The sequence below is a fragment of the Pogoniulus pusillus genome, chromosome 5 (genome assembly GCF_015220805.1).
Source record: "Pogoniulus pusillus isolate bPogPus1 chromosome 5, bPogPus1.pri, whole genome shotgun sequence".
Lineage (NCBI taxonomy): Eukaryota > Metazoa > Chordata > Aves > Piciformes > Lybiidae > Pogoniulus > Pogoniulus pusillus.
The window spans coordinates 31,797,673-31,816,167 of record NC_087268.1 but is presented as its reverse complement, the minus strand read 5'-3'; the positions used below and the strand labels follow the sequence as shown (position 1 = coordinate 31,816,167).

Sequence of the window (18,495 nt, the reverse complement as noted above, 5' to 3'; positions counted from 1 at the left end):
GATTCCATAGAGTAATACATGCAAGAAGAGAATGAACTCAATGGCTGAGGTCATCAGAACAGGTGTTTGCAAACCAGCAGTGACACTTGCTGCACTATACAAACCAATGCAAAAAAACCCACAAATCTCATGATAAGAAAAACATAGTGGCTTTAGCTTCAAGATCTAACAAATTAATTGTAAAGTAAAGATGAAAAGAGGGACAGAATCAAGCTCTGGCTAGTCATACAATCCACAGAATCACTTTTTTGTAATCTCAACAACTTAGCATTATCCTGTAAAATTCAGCCATGATTTGTACATAAACTAATGAATAAAAAGTATGAGACAAAAAAACATTTATCCTAAATACAAAGAGCAAAACAATGATTTTTTTTATTACATAGAAAACAATCTTCTACATTAATTTTTGTTGTAAAAATGTGCAAATGACAACTGTGAATCTTAGTTCAATACTGCTCACCATATTCTACCTAAGAACTCATTTTTATGGAGAATCAAGAACAAAGTAGCAGCTGTCATTTTTCATCTACCTCAGCTATCCTTGCATCTTTCTTCCCTTTCACCTGATCCACTCTCCTGCATCATGGGTTTTCTATACAGTAATATCTTTTGTCACAATATCAAGATGCAGTATTCTTTGACTAACATTGATATTAGCAGAACCATCAAAGTCAGCAAAGCCTTAACCTTCAACACAAAAATTTCAGAGCACTAATACATTCAGAACTGTGAAGACTGTTTGAATCTTAGATTAATAAAATCAGCATACTTGTAAGGCATTGCTGTAATAGATATGACAAGACAATTCACCATTTTTACATGTAAAATGGACACATCTATTTTTATAGAGTTCCTTCCTTAATACGAAGTGCCCTTTCTGTAACCAGACTCAAACTAAAAATTCTCAGAATTCTGAGTTACAATTAAATCCAAATGAACTTATAATTGTGAACAGCTCATAGTAAAAAAAAACAAACAAAACCCAAACAAAATAACTAGAAGATTATTAATATTACAAAATTATTTTTATTGGAAGGCACCTGTGAAGATCATCCAACCCTTCTGCTCAAATCAAGGTCATCTACAGAAGGTTGCCCCTGTCAGGTTTTGACTGTCTCCAAAGATGGAGACTACATAACTTTCCTGGGCAATCTATTACAGTATTGATTGATTCCCTCAGTAAAAATAGTTAATGATTTGAGCCTTCCCCATAACAACAGTATAACATCAGAAGGATGCATATGCATGCTTTCAGCTTCCTTACTCCTTATGTATTTATTATACTACCTGTGAACTGAGTTTTCTGTAGAGTTCTGTAAACAAAGCAGCATCTGCTTCCCTTCTTTGACGCACAACTATTAAAGAAAAGAAAAGAAAAAAATTGAAAGAAGGGCAACAGTCAGGTCTGTAATTATATATCTGTGGTAAATTGGGAAGCGTAACAAAGAAGGCTTAATGGTTTTTTTTTCACTCCATTTACACATATGGTTTTGCCTGTTCTCATGTTATCTACATTCTGGCCCTGAATATTCTTGCATCGGAAGTGATGCAACATAAGCACCTGTTTTTTGAAGAGCAATCAAAACATACACTTTCTAAGTAAGTGCCTTTGCTGGGTTCCTCAAAGGCTGTGCAGGAGACCAGAAAGACACAAGCTTATACCAATATGATACACAGAAGGTCAATACATTTATTGAAGCTGAAAGTGGTACTTATATAGTGGATTCAGTACATGCGTGCATACTTTAGATAGGCTCTTGCTAACAGCAAACATTCAGCTGTTCCCAGGGCTGACCAGCCTGCTCCCCTTCAAGGCCCCCTCGCACAGCTCAGCTACACATAGCAGCTAACTTTCACAGCTTCTCTGCTAGCCTTCCCAAGGCAGCTTCCCTGCAGCTGTGCTTCTTATCAGAGTGACTTTAGCATTACCCTGCCTGTTTTCCTTGGTTTTCAGACTGCTCAGTTCTGCTCAAACCCTGGCATGCCTTCTTTATGTCGAGTCTGTCATTATGTAGGTTTAGCAAATTAAAACATAACTGAAAGAAGATATGGGTTAATTTAATGTTAGAAAGCTCTTCACAAAACTAAGAGTAATTGTTCCTGGTTTTAGGCAATAAAAAGCATAAATGTAGCATTGCTACTTGTTCAAAGTCAAGCAGAATTCCAAGGCTGCACAACTTCTACACATTACAAAAAATGCCAGTCTCAATCACTGCCAGATACATTACAGAAGCTCAGAGGAAAAGCATCTTCAAGCTTTAAGATTTCCTCAGAAAAGGTATGTGGCATCTGAAAAAGGCATGTTTAAAGAAAAGAAAAAATATCTGAAGAAACTTTGATAATAAAATCAACTGCTGCTATATGTTAGAAATGTTAATTATCATCAAAAGCCACTGTTAAGTAAATTTTGCCATGTAAGTCACTTCCTGAATGGTAACTCCAAAATAAAAATTAGAAGGATATATCCAGTCACTTTTTACATGGCCATTGACATCAATGTGCACGTAAAAGCTGCGAAGCATCAAGATGTGGGAGATGGCACTCTTCAAAAGTCCTGGCAACAGGCCCAAAGAATATATGCTGTACTTTCTGATAGCACTCAAAGCATGTAGAAATTCATCATGTGGAAAGTGTCTACTGCAGATTCCAGTGTTTTGGAGCTGCATCTACAGAAATTGTGATGTGCTTAATTACCTATCAGCAAGTCATGGAAGCTCTGTGTTAGTGAAAAATACATGTGTGTTTTAAAACAGTTACAAATACTGAGTTCAAGTACCCTAACTTAATTTCCCTGAATAAATATTCAAAGCTCAAATATGAAGTTTTAATTGCCATACTTCAGGTAAGTGTTTCTGGACATTTTACTATAAAGCAGATCATCTGCTGAAAGCAGCCTTTGGATTTTCAAGAATGCATCACATCTCCACTGGTTCACGCAGTGCAACACTTGACTCAGCAGCATAGAGCACAATGAAATGTAACTGCAATGTAACTTATACTGTCATGGTCCAAAATTTTGGTTTTGAGAAGGTGGTTGCAGAAAACTTGTAGAGAAACTGAAGTCATGAAATATCAAGCAAATTACAAGCAACTCCATCAGTTCCCTGGAAACTCATTCAGCAGGTTTTACGCAGGTGCCCAAGTAATTAATTGTGCCAAAGTAGTATTTCAGAAGTGCACATCACAAAAATACTAGTCTTTTTAAAACTATGAATTCGTGAAGCTTGAGTGCCACTGAAGTGAAAAGAGTGTTCTTTATTTTCATGGTGGCTAAGATACAAATAGCAGCAAGGGAAACCTAAGTTGAGATGTCTGAAAAATCTGAGCTGTGAATACAAGTAGCCACTCAAGAATACCGGCTAGGGAGCTAATGAAATCTTCATCATAAGATTTTCAGGGTATGAACATTAACAACAGGCCAGATAACTCTGTGAGGTAGACCTGTCCCATTTTCAGAAGAATAAACTGATCAATAACTTCTTGAAGAACTTCCATTCCTATTTCTAAGAAAGAAACAAACATGCACCTACGTTCTTTCTTGATCTTCTCTGCTACAAGAAATTCATCCCGTTCAACAGTGGGAGCAAAGTTGCTTCCAATAACTCTCACCGCATACTGAAACTGTTGGGCTGCATCAGCTGAAAGAAAAAAGGAAAACTCAGTTAAGATGAACCCAGCATAAATGTACCTAGTTTAGATCTGATAAGCACAGAATCACTTTGGTTGGAGAAAGTTATACTGTAATTCTTAAACAGATATCTAACCGGACCACAGCTAAGCCCAGTTTACCCTGAGCTTATTATCAGTGCCATACATCAAACACACTCACCTGTATACACTCCATAAAATAAGTGCACTTACATTTGTGAGTAAGCCTTTCTTATTCTGTGCTGACACGAGAGGACACTTAGGCCTACCCAGTCATTAGAGACCATTAGCACACAGACTGAAGTGCTGTGGGTATAAAGTCACACACAGAAGCAACGCAGCTATGTTCATCAGGCACACTCTCTCACTAGGCACTCAAACTGGACTATCTCACCTCACACTCAGGTCTCCACAATACACACAACAGTTTATGTGTTGGTTTCAGGTTTGGTTTGTAAAAAAGTTTCACTACTTCAGCTCAAAGCTAGCTGAGAGACATTGGCATCACATCCCAAGGCCTAACATTAGATAGCAACGTAGAGGTCACAGGCGAGTGACCTCCCTCCACTGTGCCTTCCTCATGCAATGATTCTAATATTGTTGCTGATCTGCACTGGTTTAGTGCAAGCACCTCTGTTTTTTGGGAAGATTGACAGTCTGGTAATGCTGAAATAAGGCCAGCTAGGTATTAATGCCTTTACAGCACAATCATGTATCCATTTATTGATCTGAAAACCAATCCAATCAGTCAAACTATAACTCTACAGATACACCAAGTGCCCTTAAGAAATTTCAGATTCGTTTTTACTCCTTGTATAGGAATAACTGTAAATAACTTAAGGGGAAAGATGCATAAGGAACCTAAGGTATATAAGAATAAATAAGTGCAAATGTGTCATGTCAGTTGCTTGAATTATTACATTTCCTGACTTCAGAAGAAAACCCCAAACACCTAAGCAATTCTGCCTATTAGGTCTGCTTTGCATATAACAATTATGTGTGGAAATGCATTAGACTCTTCCTGGTTTATTTGGTCACAGAAAGTTGTACAGTAACACAATGGTTCAGCCACGGAAAAAGCAAAGATGCTGGCCCTAACAAATATGTACAAAACCATCAGAAAAATGGAACAGGGAAATGTCCACTAGAAGTAGAAATGTTTTAAACATGGAATCATCTCTTAAATCAGTATTTACAACTGCGAAAAAAATCCCCTGGGTGGTAAATAGGAGTCAGCAGTTGATTGAATGTATGAAAATTTATTGAAAGAAGAAATCTTGAATCAGAATATGTTACATTCTTTTTGAATGCTTATTTGTTTACTGTCCTGTGATATGAACACCACCCATTGGTCCTGATCTACTATATCTATAAACCAGCAAACATTAACCACTACACACAAAGTAGTACTCCACAGGATCTGGAAAAAAGCATGCTCAGACAGAATCATTAACAGTATTTGACAATACTGGCCTGAAAAAGGAGCAAGGTTATCATTCTGCTTTCAGGGAAGAAAATGCCAATATCTAGACTACTGTAAGATCACCTATCTGCACGGCTTAAATGCTTTCCATAAATAAGAGTTCTACTGTTACACTAAGCAATCCTTCATTAGCAATAAGGGCTTGAAAATACAAATGTAAAATAATGTCATAGTTCAGCTACTGATAACTTAAACTGAACCAATGAAACAAGTGGGAAGAAATAAGTGTAAGTAAATGCCTCTGAGTAATTTTTAAATATACTGCTCATCACTACAGCACAACTCAAGATTTCCAAAAGTATTCTGTGAGCCAATTAAAGGTAAATACTGACATTAAGTTATGCCAAACAATTACAGTAAGAGTTTTATCTTTCATTATGTACCTATCAGCAGCTAGGCAAGAGTGAGGCTTTCCTACTAACTCAAACAAAATTTTGGCATGTTGTTGTGCTAGTTTGAAACTAGCTAGAATGTTTTGGTGAGAAGAATTAGATCATAGGCTGTGAAAGGAAAACAATGGTGATGTCTACTTCCCTCAGAGTCTCGCTGAGGAGTTTGGGAAGGAGAAATGAAAACATTAGATAACACTCTCGACACTTTGTCTCACTCTGCCTTGGGCTCTGACTGAGCTGCATCTCCCTAACCTCACCTTCCATTTGGCCTAACCCACCTTTGCTTCATAACCTCTTGGCTGAACCTCTATTCTTCTTTAGGACTGGGGTAAGGTTGAGAGGGGCAGGGGGAAGGTGCAGGGGTGGTTGAGAGCCCCTCCTGGGGACTCAGGTTTCTGGGAGGGGAGTTGTGTTTCTGTATCACTTTTACCTTGTATATTTCTGTCTATAACTGTATATACTGTAAATATCTGCTTGTATATTGTGCTAGATGTAAATATATAGCTTCATTTATATTCCCAGAGCTGACTGAGTCTAGTCTGGGTGATTTCTAAAGTGGGGGGGGGCAGGGAACACCCAAACCATCACAGTCGTATAGTGTCTTAACATGGGATACAAATCAGAAATGAAAATGTTGAAAGAGTTCCAGTTCAAGCATCTAGGGCGGACTACAGCTAGAAGGATCAAAGCACCAATGTACTTTATCAGTTATGATGTATTCCTAGATTAAATAACAAATTCGCTCACTGATTAGCCACTAAAAAGGAGAGAATGTGCACCCAGTAAGCTGTACCTAAAGCACAAGTTATAGAAAAATAACAAAACATAAAAAGAAACTATTTTAAAAATATAGACCTTAAAAAAAAATCAAAAGCAAAGAAACACACAGACTTACACATCTCAGCCATGACAAAACCTTCTATCTGCTTTCTAAAGAAAATCATGTTCTGGAATTAACTTCGATGTCCACCTGCACCACCCTACACCTGAGAGATAGTGTGTGTGTCTTTTCTTCTTTATTTAATTGGATAGAGGTCTTGGGAATATCAAGTTTAACAAGTTTCATAGAAAGTGGAGACTCATAGAATAAACATGCAAACAACTCTCCCTGAGGGAGAGTCTGCAGGGAAAGTTCAGGAGTTCATTATTCCCTCTAGACGGCCTGTGCAGAATGAGCAGTATCAGGCAGTGCCTCCTGTCCTAGACTAGAGCCTGTGAGCACAAAGAAACAGCAACCTGGAAGATGGGGGAAGAGAGACCTAAAGGGAATGAAAACAAGCTGGCAGTATCACAGATGAGGAATGCAGGAGGCTCCAAGAGAATATTTGCAACACAGATCCACAGAAAAAGGCATTCAACTTTAGCTAATGAACTTGCTTGCTCTATATTTGTGACCTTGCAGTACATTACAGCATATTTAACTTAGTAAGAGTGCTGAACGAGAGAAAAATGTAGTTGTTGGAAAAAAAAAACACAAATCAAAATTCTCCTATTATAATTGAGCACTATTTATTCAGCTGCCCCTGCTAACTTTTCTGTTTATATGCTGATCTATACTGGAATTATCAGTAAGCCTGGAGAAGAAATTAACAATCAGACCATTACATTTTATTTACGCTGAATGGCAATACACAGTTCTTCCATGTAAGCAATGATGAACTTACTATGTTATTTTGCAAAAAACTCTTTGATTTCTGAATAGAATATTTCATATCAGTGTTTCAAAAGTGAAATCCACCCACGGGTCCTGAGGGAAGTGGTGGATGAAGTTGCTAAACCACTGTCCATCATATTTGAAAGGTCATGGCAGACTGGTGATGTTCCAGCTGACTGGGAAAGGGCAAACATAATGCCCATCTTTAAGAAGGGAAAAAAAGATGACCCTGTGAACTACAGACCAGTCAGTCTCACCTCTGTGCCCAGCAAGATCATGGAACAGATCCTCCTGAAGGCTCTGCAAAGGCAAATGGAGAACAAAGCAGAAATGACTGGTGGTAAGCAGCATGGCTTCACCAAGGGCAAACCATGCCTGACAAATTTAGTGCCTTTTTATGATGAAGTCACAGCAACAGTGGACAAGGGAAGGGAAACCAACATCTACCTGGACCTGAGTAAGGTGTTTGACTCTGTCCCACACGACATCCTGGTCATCAAACTGGAAAAACACAGACTTGGTGGGTGCTGCACTGCTGGATAAGGAATTGGCTGGATGGTCACACGCAGAGAGTGGTGATCAACATCACAATGTCCACCTGGAGACCAGCAACAAGTGGCATCCCTCGGGGGTCAATGCTGGGACCAGTGCTGCTTAACATCTTTGTCAGTGATATGGACAGATAAATTGAGTGCATCCTCAGCAAGTTTGCAGATGACACCTAGTTGTGTGGCACAGCTGACTTGCTGGAGGGTAGGGATGCCATCCAGAGGGACCTGGACAGGCTGGAGAGGTGGGCCCAGGCCAACCTCATGACATTCAACAAGGCCAAGCGTAGGGTCTTGCACCTGGGTCGGTGCAATCCCAAGCACAGACTCAGGCTGGGGGGCGAATGGCTGAAGAGAAGCCCTGAGGAAAAGGACCTGGGGGTCTGGGTTGATGAAAAGCTCAACATGAGTGGGCAGTGTGCATGTGCAGCCCAGACAGCAACCGTGTGCTGGGCTGCAGCAAGAGAAGTGTGGCCAGCAGGGCAAGGGAGGGGATTCTCCACCTTTACTCTGCTCTCGTGAGATCCCACCTGGAGCACTGTGTGCAGTTCTGGAGCCCCCAACATAAGAAGGACACCGAACTCTTGGAGTAAGTCCAGAGGAGGGCCACGAGGATGATCAGAGGGCTGGAGCAGCTTTGCTATGAGGACAGGCTACAAGAGTTGGGGCTCTTCAGCTTGGAGAAGAGAAGGTTTTGAGGAGATCTTAACAGTAGCTTTCCACTATCTGAAGGGGACCTACAGGAAGGCTGGGGACAAGCTATTTACAAGGTCTTGTAATGACAGGACAAGGGGTAATGTGTTTGAACTGGAAGAGGGGAGATTCAAACTAGATGTTAGAAAAGGGTTATTTACAGTGAGGGTGGTGAGACACTGCAACAGGCTGCCCAAAGAGGTTGTGGATGCTCTTGTGAACGTGCCAAGGGTGCACTCAATGCCCTTGTTCAAGTCGCTGATGAAGATGTTAAACAAGACTGCTCCCAGTATTGATCTTTGAGGGACTACACTTGTCACTGGTCTACACTCAGACATGGACCCACTGACAGCCATTCTTTGGGTGTGGCCTCCAAGCCAGTTTTTAATCCACTGAATGGTCCATCCATCAAACACATACTAGGATGTCATGTGGGACAGTGTCAAAGGCTTTGCTCAGATCCAGATAAATGACATTGGCTGCTCTTCCCTTGTATATTGATGTTGTGATCTTGTCATAGAAGGCCACCAGGTTTGTCAGGTACGATTTGCTCTTGATGAAACCATGTTGATTGTACCCAGTCACCTCTTCATTATTATTCTGTCTCAGCAGTATCTGTTCCATGGTCTTACCAAGCACAGAGGTGAGACTCAATGGCCTATAGTTCCCTGGATCATCCTTCTTTCTCTTTTTGAACGTGGGGGTTACATTTCCTCTTTTCCAGGCAGTGAGGACTTCACCAGATTGCCGTGACTTTTGGACTATAACAGATGGCAAGACTGAGAGACAAAGTCACACATGTATAGGTTGCTGGACATAAATTTTAATTCTCAATTTAGCAAAAAAGCACAGCATACATGTTATTAATAGTAAGCAGCAGTGCTTCTTTTAAAATACAACTGTTTATAAAAACACTAATCACAGCATAGTTAAAGGACAGAAACTTAGCATACTCCTTTCTGTACTGCCATAACAAAAGATCTCGGAATGATCTCTAGTTGAAAGACTAGAACTCCATCCAAAACATTCTTATTATTAAACCTGTTCACTACTAACAATACAGAATAGTTATCTGCTCTTTAAACATATGGATTTACACTGGCATTGTAAAAAGACTGGTTTTATATTAAATTTTATTCAGATTTTCATGTTTTATTCATATCAAGTCCAGCTTCTCTTTACTGATGAAAACTCCCCACTGTGGGAATTTCTTCAGCAGATTATTTCCTTTGAGTCTGTAAAATGACTTCAGTACCTGAAGGGATTAAACAATTTAACATGGATATCTGTCAGTAAAGTAATTATTCACATAGTTTATAACTAATAGACACATTTAGAATCATAGAATCAACCAGGTTGGAAGAGACCTCCAAGACCATCCAGTCCAACCTAGCACCCAGCCCTTCCCATCTCAAAGAACAATCACTGTAACAGCAGATGGGCATAAAGTAAACAGCTATGTATGTGTACATCCTTCTTCATTTAAAAGTGATTATGGCATCACTATTATGTAACAGCAAATTCAACATCATCTGATGCATGGAATTGATGCAGCTGTTTGTGTGGTGAAGGGGAGGAGAGAAGGGAAATGAACTGATGATGACTTGTTTTCCAGAGGTCTGATCAGAACAGTGAATGCAGGGAACAACAGACACTTCCCTTCAGACCGCAGCCCTTAAGTTATGTGCACATACAATTAATGATACTGGTAAGCAGCCATACAGCTGGACAGCAAAACAGCACTTGTCAATCACTAAAAGAAAAAAAATAATCTGTAAACCTTCCCCTTTGAGTTGAACAATAAATCCACTCATAATTAACAATTCCACCCAGACATTTTAACTTTTCTACAAACAATGCAGTATTAAAACTGAACAACTTCAACAGGCAGATAACAGCATTTTAAAGCTGTAAAAAAAATAGAATCATAGAATCAACCAGGTTGGAAGAGACCTCCAAGATCATCCAGTCCAACCTAGCACCCAGCCCTATCCAATCAACTAGACCATGGCACTAAGTGCCTCATCCAGGCTTTTCTTGAACACCTCCAGGGACGGTGACTCCACCACCTCCCTGGGCAGCCCATTCCAATGCCAATCACTCTCTCTGGGAAGAACTTCCTCCTAACATCCAGCCTATATTTTCCCCGGCATAACTAGAGACTGTGTCCCCTTGTTCTATTGCTGGTTGCCTGGGAGAAGAGGCCACCCCCCACCTGGCTACAATGTCCCTTCACGTAGTTGTAGACAGCAGTGTAGCACATGTTAAAAAATGTAGGAGCAACACACAGCAATAATATAGTTGTGATGAAAATAAGAATAAATAGGACAAAGAGTAAATTTTAAATAAAAAGTTCAAGAGATGAAGAAAATTGGCCAATACACTTCCAAGAAGCCAGTATCTCACAGCAAAGGCTGAAATTCAGCATGGTTTTGGTTTATTTTTTTCCTTAAAAGACATTTCTAAAAATACCTATAGGAAGTGAACTACTACTCATTTTTCAGTCTGACACAGTTCTTCCAGCATCATTGGCTACAGGTCAGTTGAAGTTTCCAGACACTACAAAAAAACAAAGTCCTGAAAACCTAAGCAGTAATTGAAACCGTTTCCAAACATTAATGTCAGTGATTTTGAGAAACCTTGTTTCCTGGAAAGAACATGTTTGGTTATTTTAATTTGTCCATAAGCATGATTTCTAAACTACAGGACAATTCTAAAGCAACCTTATCTTAACCAAATAGTAATCACTTACTTTCCTGAAAGACTTCAGACATGATCTGCTGCCCAGAGATGTGGAGTTTCCTTCTCTAAAGAGCTTCAAAACTCACCTGGATCCATGCAACCTCCCTAAGTGATCCTGCTTTGAGGGGGGGCTGAACCCAATCTCTGGCAGTCCCTTCTAACCTCTAGCATTCTATGATTAGCAAACTGTCTCCATTATCTCTTCTTCCTGTCAGCTGTCCATCATCCTAGACAACAGTTCTGCTTAAGGGCAGATGGAAAATTATTCTAAAACAATTACACTCTCACCTGCATTTAATGCTCTCGGGATTGACTGCCTTGCTAACGACTATTGTGTGAACTACTCGGATACAGTTGCCACCATCTAACACATGCTAAAGTAAAAAACAAACAGACAAACAAACCAAACACTTTTTTCTTGCAACAAAGTGTTTGCTAAACAGTTAATGTGCCACTTTTTCAAAACTAAGCCTGAAAGACATAGAACTTGAGAACCTTCTCACATATAACCATGAGCAGATACCCTGCTTGTCAATATAATAATGCTGCTGTATTTACACTCTTAACTGTATCAGTAGTTCTGTACTACTATAAATTATTGCCTATGACACCATACATTACTATCATGTCACAGACTGATAAACTGAAATACTAGTCTGGAATGCTGCCAGTGTTACTATTTTGTTTGGCCACTTGTTTATTTTGTGTACCACTTGTTGCTGTAGAAAACATGTTTGAGAAGTGCCATGGGAGGCTGCTGCTCAGTTAAGTATTACTGGAAAAAAGTAATTTTGCATTAGACAACTTCTTCTCTTGACTATCTTAAATTTTTTCCTCTATCATAAATTCATTTATTTCAGAAGGAAAAACACAATTCAAACCAGATTATAAAATGTAAACATACAACTATACCACTTGTGCAAGTTTTCAAGGCACTTGAAATGTATTAAGTAACCACCCTTGCAGTCTCCATACTCCTCTTGTACAGAGGAAAAAAACAAAACAAAAACACAAAATAAAACTCAAGCTACAAACATTCCCATGTGTTTCATTACTTTCAGAGTTGTTCATAAACTCTGAAGCACAGCACAGGACAATCATTACTTAGTTCTGTCTGGCTCTTCTTGTATTGCCAGTAAACAGACTTGAGGAATGTCTCATTGCACTATCAGCAACTCAGTCACAGAATCTTCTCAGATCTTTCCTTCACTGTGAATTTTTGCCTAACTTGTCAACTTGTCATCTGCATTATCAGATGTACAAGCTCTCCATAGCACCTTTTGAATTAACTCCATGCTTTCACTCCCCCCCTGAATTGTAACATTAATCCAACAGTTCAGAGTTTGTTAAAGAAAAAACAAACAAAATTAACACAAACCAGCAATAGCAAAACTGTCACTGACATTACAGAAATTACATTCAGGCCATAGCATGGACTTGAGGTAGCAAACTGCTCTCTAAAGACTGAAATACTAGTTTTGAGAACATGTGCATCTCCAGCGCTCTGGCACACAGAAAAACATTTTTAGGACTCAAAGCCAAACAGACATAGCTTGAATATTTACAGCAACACCATTTGATTCCACTGCAGACACTAAGAATTCTTAAAACTGACAAGCTTGTAGAGCAGTCTACATGGTATCTGGTATTACCCAAGGGGTTTGTGAAAGGTAGCTAGGAACAAGCAGCTTTTTGTCAGAACAATTATATTTTCTGTTCAGGCAGGCACCCAACTTTGTGTCATTCTGGGGTCCACAAACAAGAGAAAAACTCACTCAAACTACTGCACAGGCAGTCAAGCTCTCTGCAAGATTGGGTATGGGTATAAAATTGAGGTGGATAGACTTTTTTATTTTATTTTATTTTAAATAAAGTTCTTCCACATAACTCAGCAGACCTTGTAATGGATTCCTCAGAGGCAGAGCTGTTTGGAAAAAACAAAACAAAACAAAACAAACAAAAAACCCCAAGCATAGAACACCAATAAAAACCATGCATAGGTTTTTATAGGCTTGCATAAGCCTAGTTATCTACTTTGTGGATACTCTCCAAAGAAGAGGAAGAGAGAGAAGATAGCTCCTTAGCTCCTCCTCTGGGAGCCTCTGCAGTCACATTCTATCATAGCACAAATTCATTTCAACATAAATCTTTAACAAGTTGGGAAGATGGGGGCCTTCTAAGGCCATCACAGGCAGAAGCAAAATAATTTCTGAGAGAGCTTGTCTGATGAGTTAATGAAGGACTTCAGAAACGGGATTGCAGAAAGTAGACATAGATGTAAAGCAATACCATTCATCCCACATTAGCTGCAAGTGCACTTTATGATACAGACACTATATAAATAAAATACTTCAGCTCCTTCTGAAGCCAGTCTCCTCACAAACATAACAGAAACATAAAATTGTCTGGCTAAGAAGGGACCTCCAAAGTCATCTAGTCCAACCCCCTCTGTACTAAGCAGAGACATCCTGAACTAGACAGGCTGTCCAGAGCCCTGTCAAACCCCACTTTGAATGAAACACAAGCGCTGAAAAGGAACATATCCAAGCAGAACAAACACTAAAAAATGCAAACCCAGTGAACATACAGGCAAGAAGAACCTGTAATGGTGTAATACATAGATTTTGATCAACTACAAGGAAGAAATTATTTCACTGGATTGGGTTGCTCAAAGTCCCATCCAACCTAGCTAGAACATTTCCAGGGAGAGGGCATCCCCAACCTTTCCAGGCAACCTATTCCAGCATTTCACCATTGTCCTTGTAAAAATATTCTTCCTTATGTCAAATCTAAATCTAACCTCTTAATTTAAAACCACAGTCCCTTGTCTTGCCCCCTCAACCCTTGCTAAAAGTTTTGGTCTGTCATTATTATAAGCGCTCTATCAGTACTGAAAGGATACACAAATGTCTCCCTGAAGCCTTCTTCTCCAAGCTAAAGAATCCCAACTCTCTCAGTACATATTCACAGGAGAGGTGTTCCAGTCCTGTGATCATTTTCATGATATTCCTCTGGACTTGCCCTCAGAGGTTGCTATATTTCTTGTACTGCAGACTGCAAAACTAGACACTGTACTCCATACAAGATCCCACAGAGAGAGAGTGAAGGGTAAGAACCAATTCACTCACCCTCCGGGTCAGAATTCTTCCATGGAGTTCAGGATACAGTTGCCCTTCAGAGCTGCAAGAGTACACTGCCAGCACACATCCAGCTTTTCACCTACCAGTATCCCCTCGTTCTTCTCTCCAGAGCTGCTCTCAATGCATTCGTTCCCCAGTCTCCTGATACTGGGGATTGCCCCAACCCAGGCTTAGGACCTTGCAGTTTAGCCTACTGAACTTCACAAGGTTGGCATGAGCTCACTTCTCAGACATCTGAGGTCCTTCTGGATGGCACCTCTTCCCTCATGTGTATATGCTGCACTGATTACCTTGGTGTCATCTGCAAAGCTGCAGAGAATGCACTCCATCCCACTGCCCATGTTATTAATGAAGATACTGACCAGCATCAGTTCCAGTATAGATCCCTGATGGACACCACTTGTTACTGATCTGTTTTAGAATCACAGAATGGTCAAGGTTGGAAGAGACCTCAAGCACCATCTAGCTACAACCCCTTGCCACAGGCAGGGACACCTCTCAATAGAACAGGTTGCTCAAGGCCTCATCTAACCTGGCCTTTAACACCTCCAGGGAGAAAGCACCCACAACCTCCCTGGGCAACCCATTCTGGCATCTTACTAACCTCACTGTAAAGAGCTTCCTCCTAACATCTAGTCTAAATCTCCCCTCTTCCAGTTCAAACCCACTACCCCTAGTCCTGTCATTACAAGACCTTGTAAACAGTCCCTCCCCAGCCTTCCTGTAGTGTCTTTTAGATACTGGAAGGCCACTATAAGGTCTCCTCAAATCCTTCTCTTCTTCAGACTGAAAAGCCCCAACTCTCATAGCCTGTCCTCATAGCAGAGGTGCTCCAGCCCTCTAATCATCTTCGTGGCCCTCTTCTGGACTCGCTCCAACAGTTCCATGTCCCTCTTGTGTTGGGGGCTCCAGAACTGTACACAGTACTCCAGGCAGGGTTTTGACATTGAGTCATTGACTGCAACTCTCTGGATGTGGCCATCCATCCAGTTCCTTATCCATGGAACAGTTCATTCATTAAATGCATCTTTCCAACTTTGAGACAAGAACGGTGTGTGACTATGAGGTGCTGCCTCCAATAGACGGAAACAAAGTTTGGGAAAGAGAGCGACCACAAGCACATTTGCACCCAGTCATTCACCTTCTAGACTTCTAAAACAGCAGTAATTCACATACAGGCTATGTTCTCATCAGCTTAAACCCAATTGTTTCCAACAGATCAATACTCAGAATTATTAGTTGCCATCATGAAAACACCTAAATGTTATCAGGAGTAACTTGTCATAAGACAGCAAGGTGGAATAAGAACACATGAAACATTTAGGAGCAGGGAGGTCATTCTGCCCCTGTACTCTGCACTGGTTAGACCACATCTTGAGTACTGTGTTCAGTTCTGGCCCCCCAGTTTAAAAGGGACATTGAGATGCTTGAGCGTGTTCAGAGAAGGGCGACGAGGCTGGGGAGAGGCCTCGAGCACAGCCCTACGAGGAGAGGCTGAGGGAGCTGGGATTGGTTAGCCTGGAGAAGAGGAGGCTCAGGGGAGACCTCATTGCTGTCTACAACTACCTGAGGAGTGGTTGTGGCCAGGATGAGGTTGCTCTCTTCTCTCAGGTGGCCAGCACCAGAACAAGAGGACACAGCCTCAGGCTGCGCCAGGGGAGATTTAGGCTCGAGGTGAGGAGAAAGTTCTTCACTGAGAGAGTCATTGGACACTGGAATGGGCTGCCCGGGGAGGTGGTGGAGTCGCCGTCCCTGGAGCTGTTCAAGGCAAGGTTGGATGTGGCACTTGGTGCCATGGTCTAGCCTTGAGCTCTGCGGTAAAGGGTTGGACTTGATGATCTGTGAGGTCTCTTCCAACCCTGATGATACTGTGATACTGTGATTTACAGTGACTGGTAAGAATGAAGAAAGTCAATTCTCATACAAGAAAACAGGTATGAGGAAATCTACAGCACGGATGTCTCGTGAGCAATGCTTATAAACAGAGAAACTTTAAAAGGAGACTTAGCAGATGCAGCTCTTCCTTTTCATCCTCCAACTGCTTACTAAAAACAGTCTTTGCCTTGACTGCAACAAATAGAAACTTATGCAAACAGGCAAGAAATTCTTCCCTTGCTGGAGGATCACAGCTGCATCAAGATGCAGAGGACCTGTAGAGGACCTAGCAGATGTCAATGGCTCGACTGGATCAGACACGGGAGAAAGGCGGAGATTCCCGAGCGTGTACACGAGCTACCTTTTGCCCCGAACACCCCTAGGGAGACACTCTGCTCCCCACATGCCAGGAGCACGGTTAGCAGTCTGCGAGGCCGTCTGGGGGCGGAGTAGGACACGAAGAAGCCTCAAGCCTTTCTCCCGCCGCAGAGCTCTCCGGCCGCCCGCAGCACTGACTCAACCGGACCGCTGCCATGCTCAGCCGGCATCAAAACAGCCCGGAGGGCCAGGGTTAATCGGCCTGGCTGGCGACCCCCTTGTCTCAAGCCCCGCCGGGCCGAGGCGAGCAGAAACTCGATCCCCGGCGAGGTGGACGCCCTTGGCAGCCGATCCGGCGCGGTCGACACTTCTCCGCCGGCGCCCCTCCTCCCCGGCAGCCCCTCGCCCCGCTGAGACAGCCCCTCCTGGAGTGGCGCGCCCTCCTCGCCCCTTCTGCCCGACACCGCACAAGCCCCTCCGCCTGCGAGATTCAGCTGCTCTTGGCGGGGGGAAACGGCGGGAGAAAGTCGTTACCTTCGCTCTTGCCCAGGATGCGGCAGCAGAGGTTCTGCAGCAAAACGTTGGGCGATTTTTGGTCCGGGGTCGCCATCGCCGCCCAGCAGGCAGAGATGGTGTCGGCGGGCAGCGAGCGGCAGAGCCAGAGGCGCAGCGAGATGGCAGAAGGGAAGAGGCAGCACGCCCCGGCCAGCAGCGCAAGGACCCAGCGACACCTCCCGCCCAGCCGCTGCAGCCGCGCGCCGCCTAAGGCGCCATTTTAACCGAACCCGCCGAACGCCGCAGCGGCGGCAGCCCAGCACCCACAATGCCCCTGCGCGCCGCCGCTAACACCCTCCGCCGCGCCGCCGCCCCCGCGGAGAGGTTCCGTGTGAGGCATCGCCGCCCTGCCGCTGCCGGAGCTGGCATGCTCCCGGTAGGCCCACGTCCTGAAGGAATGCGACGGTGATCAGGCCTCGGCTACAGCTGCGAGGCTTGCGGTGGTCGTCAGCCCTGGCCACAAATGTCCCCTAGATTTCCCGAAGCTGAAATAGATAACTCCCATTCTGCAACAGCTTTCCGTTTTTCATAAACACTTTCTCACCCACCCCTCAAAAGCCTGGGGGCTCATTCCTCCTCAGGTGAACAAGTAATAAGCAGATGTGGTGTGGCTGCACTGGCTGTAATTGACTGCCTTGGGGAGTCAAGATATGTGGGTGTCATAAATAACAGGCACAAACTGGTGTTCATGCAAGTTAAGGCTTTAATAAAGTTGCAGGAATCAAGCAATTTTACAGGCCTGGGTGTGAGGAGAGACTCTGATCTACCCCAACGCTCCCTCTTTGCCTTCATTTTTCTCTTTTTATACCCTATTCTATTACATATTTACTAAATTCTAAGAAAAGGTTGGGTTTTCTTTATCAGTTCTTAGGAATGTGAGATGTCTCTTCCACACAGGTCTCCTTTTATCCGGTGGTCCCTCTGGTAATCTTTGATGAAGTAAGGGATCTTGCTTAAGTGTCTTCTTCATGAACTTCAAAGTCCTGGTTCTTCTATTTGCTCATACAGGAAAGGTGGCACCAGGAGGAATGCATTTCCATTTAAATATGCAAAAGACTATCTCTTCCACATGCCTCCCTCCTTTGCCAATCTAATTACTCTTATCTTTAAGCTTATTGCGATGGTGGTGCAAGCAGGAATGCAGTTTCATTCAACCCCCCCCCTTCCTCCTTGTCTGTGACCTCTTGCCACGAATTGATCGGATCAAACATATGATTCTATATATATTTCTCACATGGGTAACTTTCCTACACAAAGCAGTTACAAATCAATGTCCATCTGGAGAAACCCGAAGATCTTCCTTGCACTGTTGGGCTTCAGGGCTGAGCAGCGCTGGTCTCCTGGAGAGGTTTCAGCCTCTGGCTGGCTGCCTGACAGAGCGAGATGTGGGTGCAGGACGCTTGCGGCTAGCCTGTGGTGATCTGCTTCTCGGGTTTGTCACCTT

General features: G+C 42.5%; 1 protein-coding gene across 1 annotated transcript in view; it reads right to left on the bottom strand.

The window, feature by feature from the left end:
- Positions 1-17,313, bottom strand: part of TUBGCP3 (tubulin gamma complex component 3) — a 55,012-nt gene extending 37,699 nt beyond the window's left edge. The window contains exons 1-3 of the mRNA XM_064143733.1: positions 17,031-17,313; positions 3,534-3,641; positions 1,291-1,358 (exon numbers count right to left, since the gene is read on the bottom strand). Coding sequence (XP_063999803.1) covers positions 1,291-1,358; positions 3,534-3,641; positions 17,031-17,106 — 252 coding nt within the window. The 5' untranslated portion in view covers positions 17,107-17,313. The remainder of the gene's footprint in view (positions 1-1,290; positions 1,359-3,533; positions 3,642-17,030) is intronic.
- Positions 17,314-18,495: the final 1,182 nt, after the last annotated feature.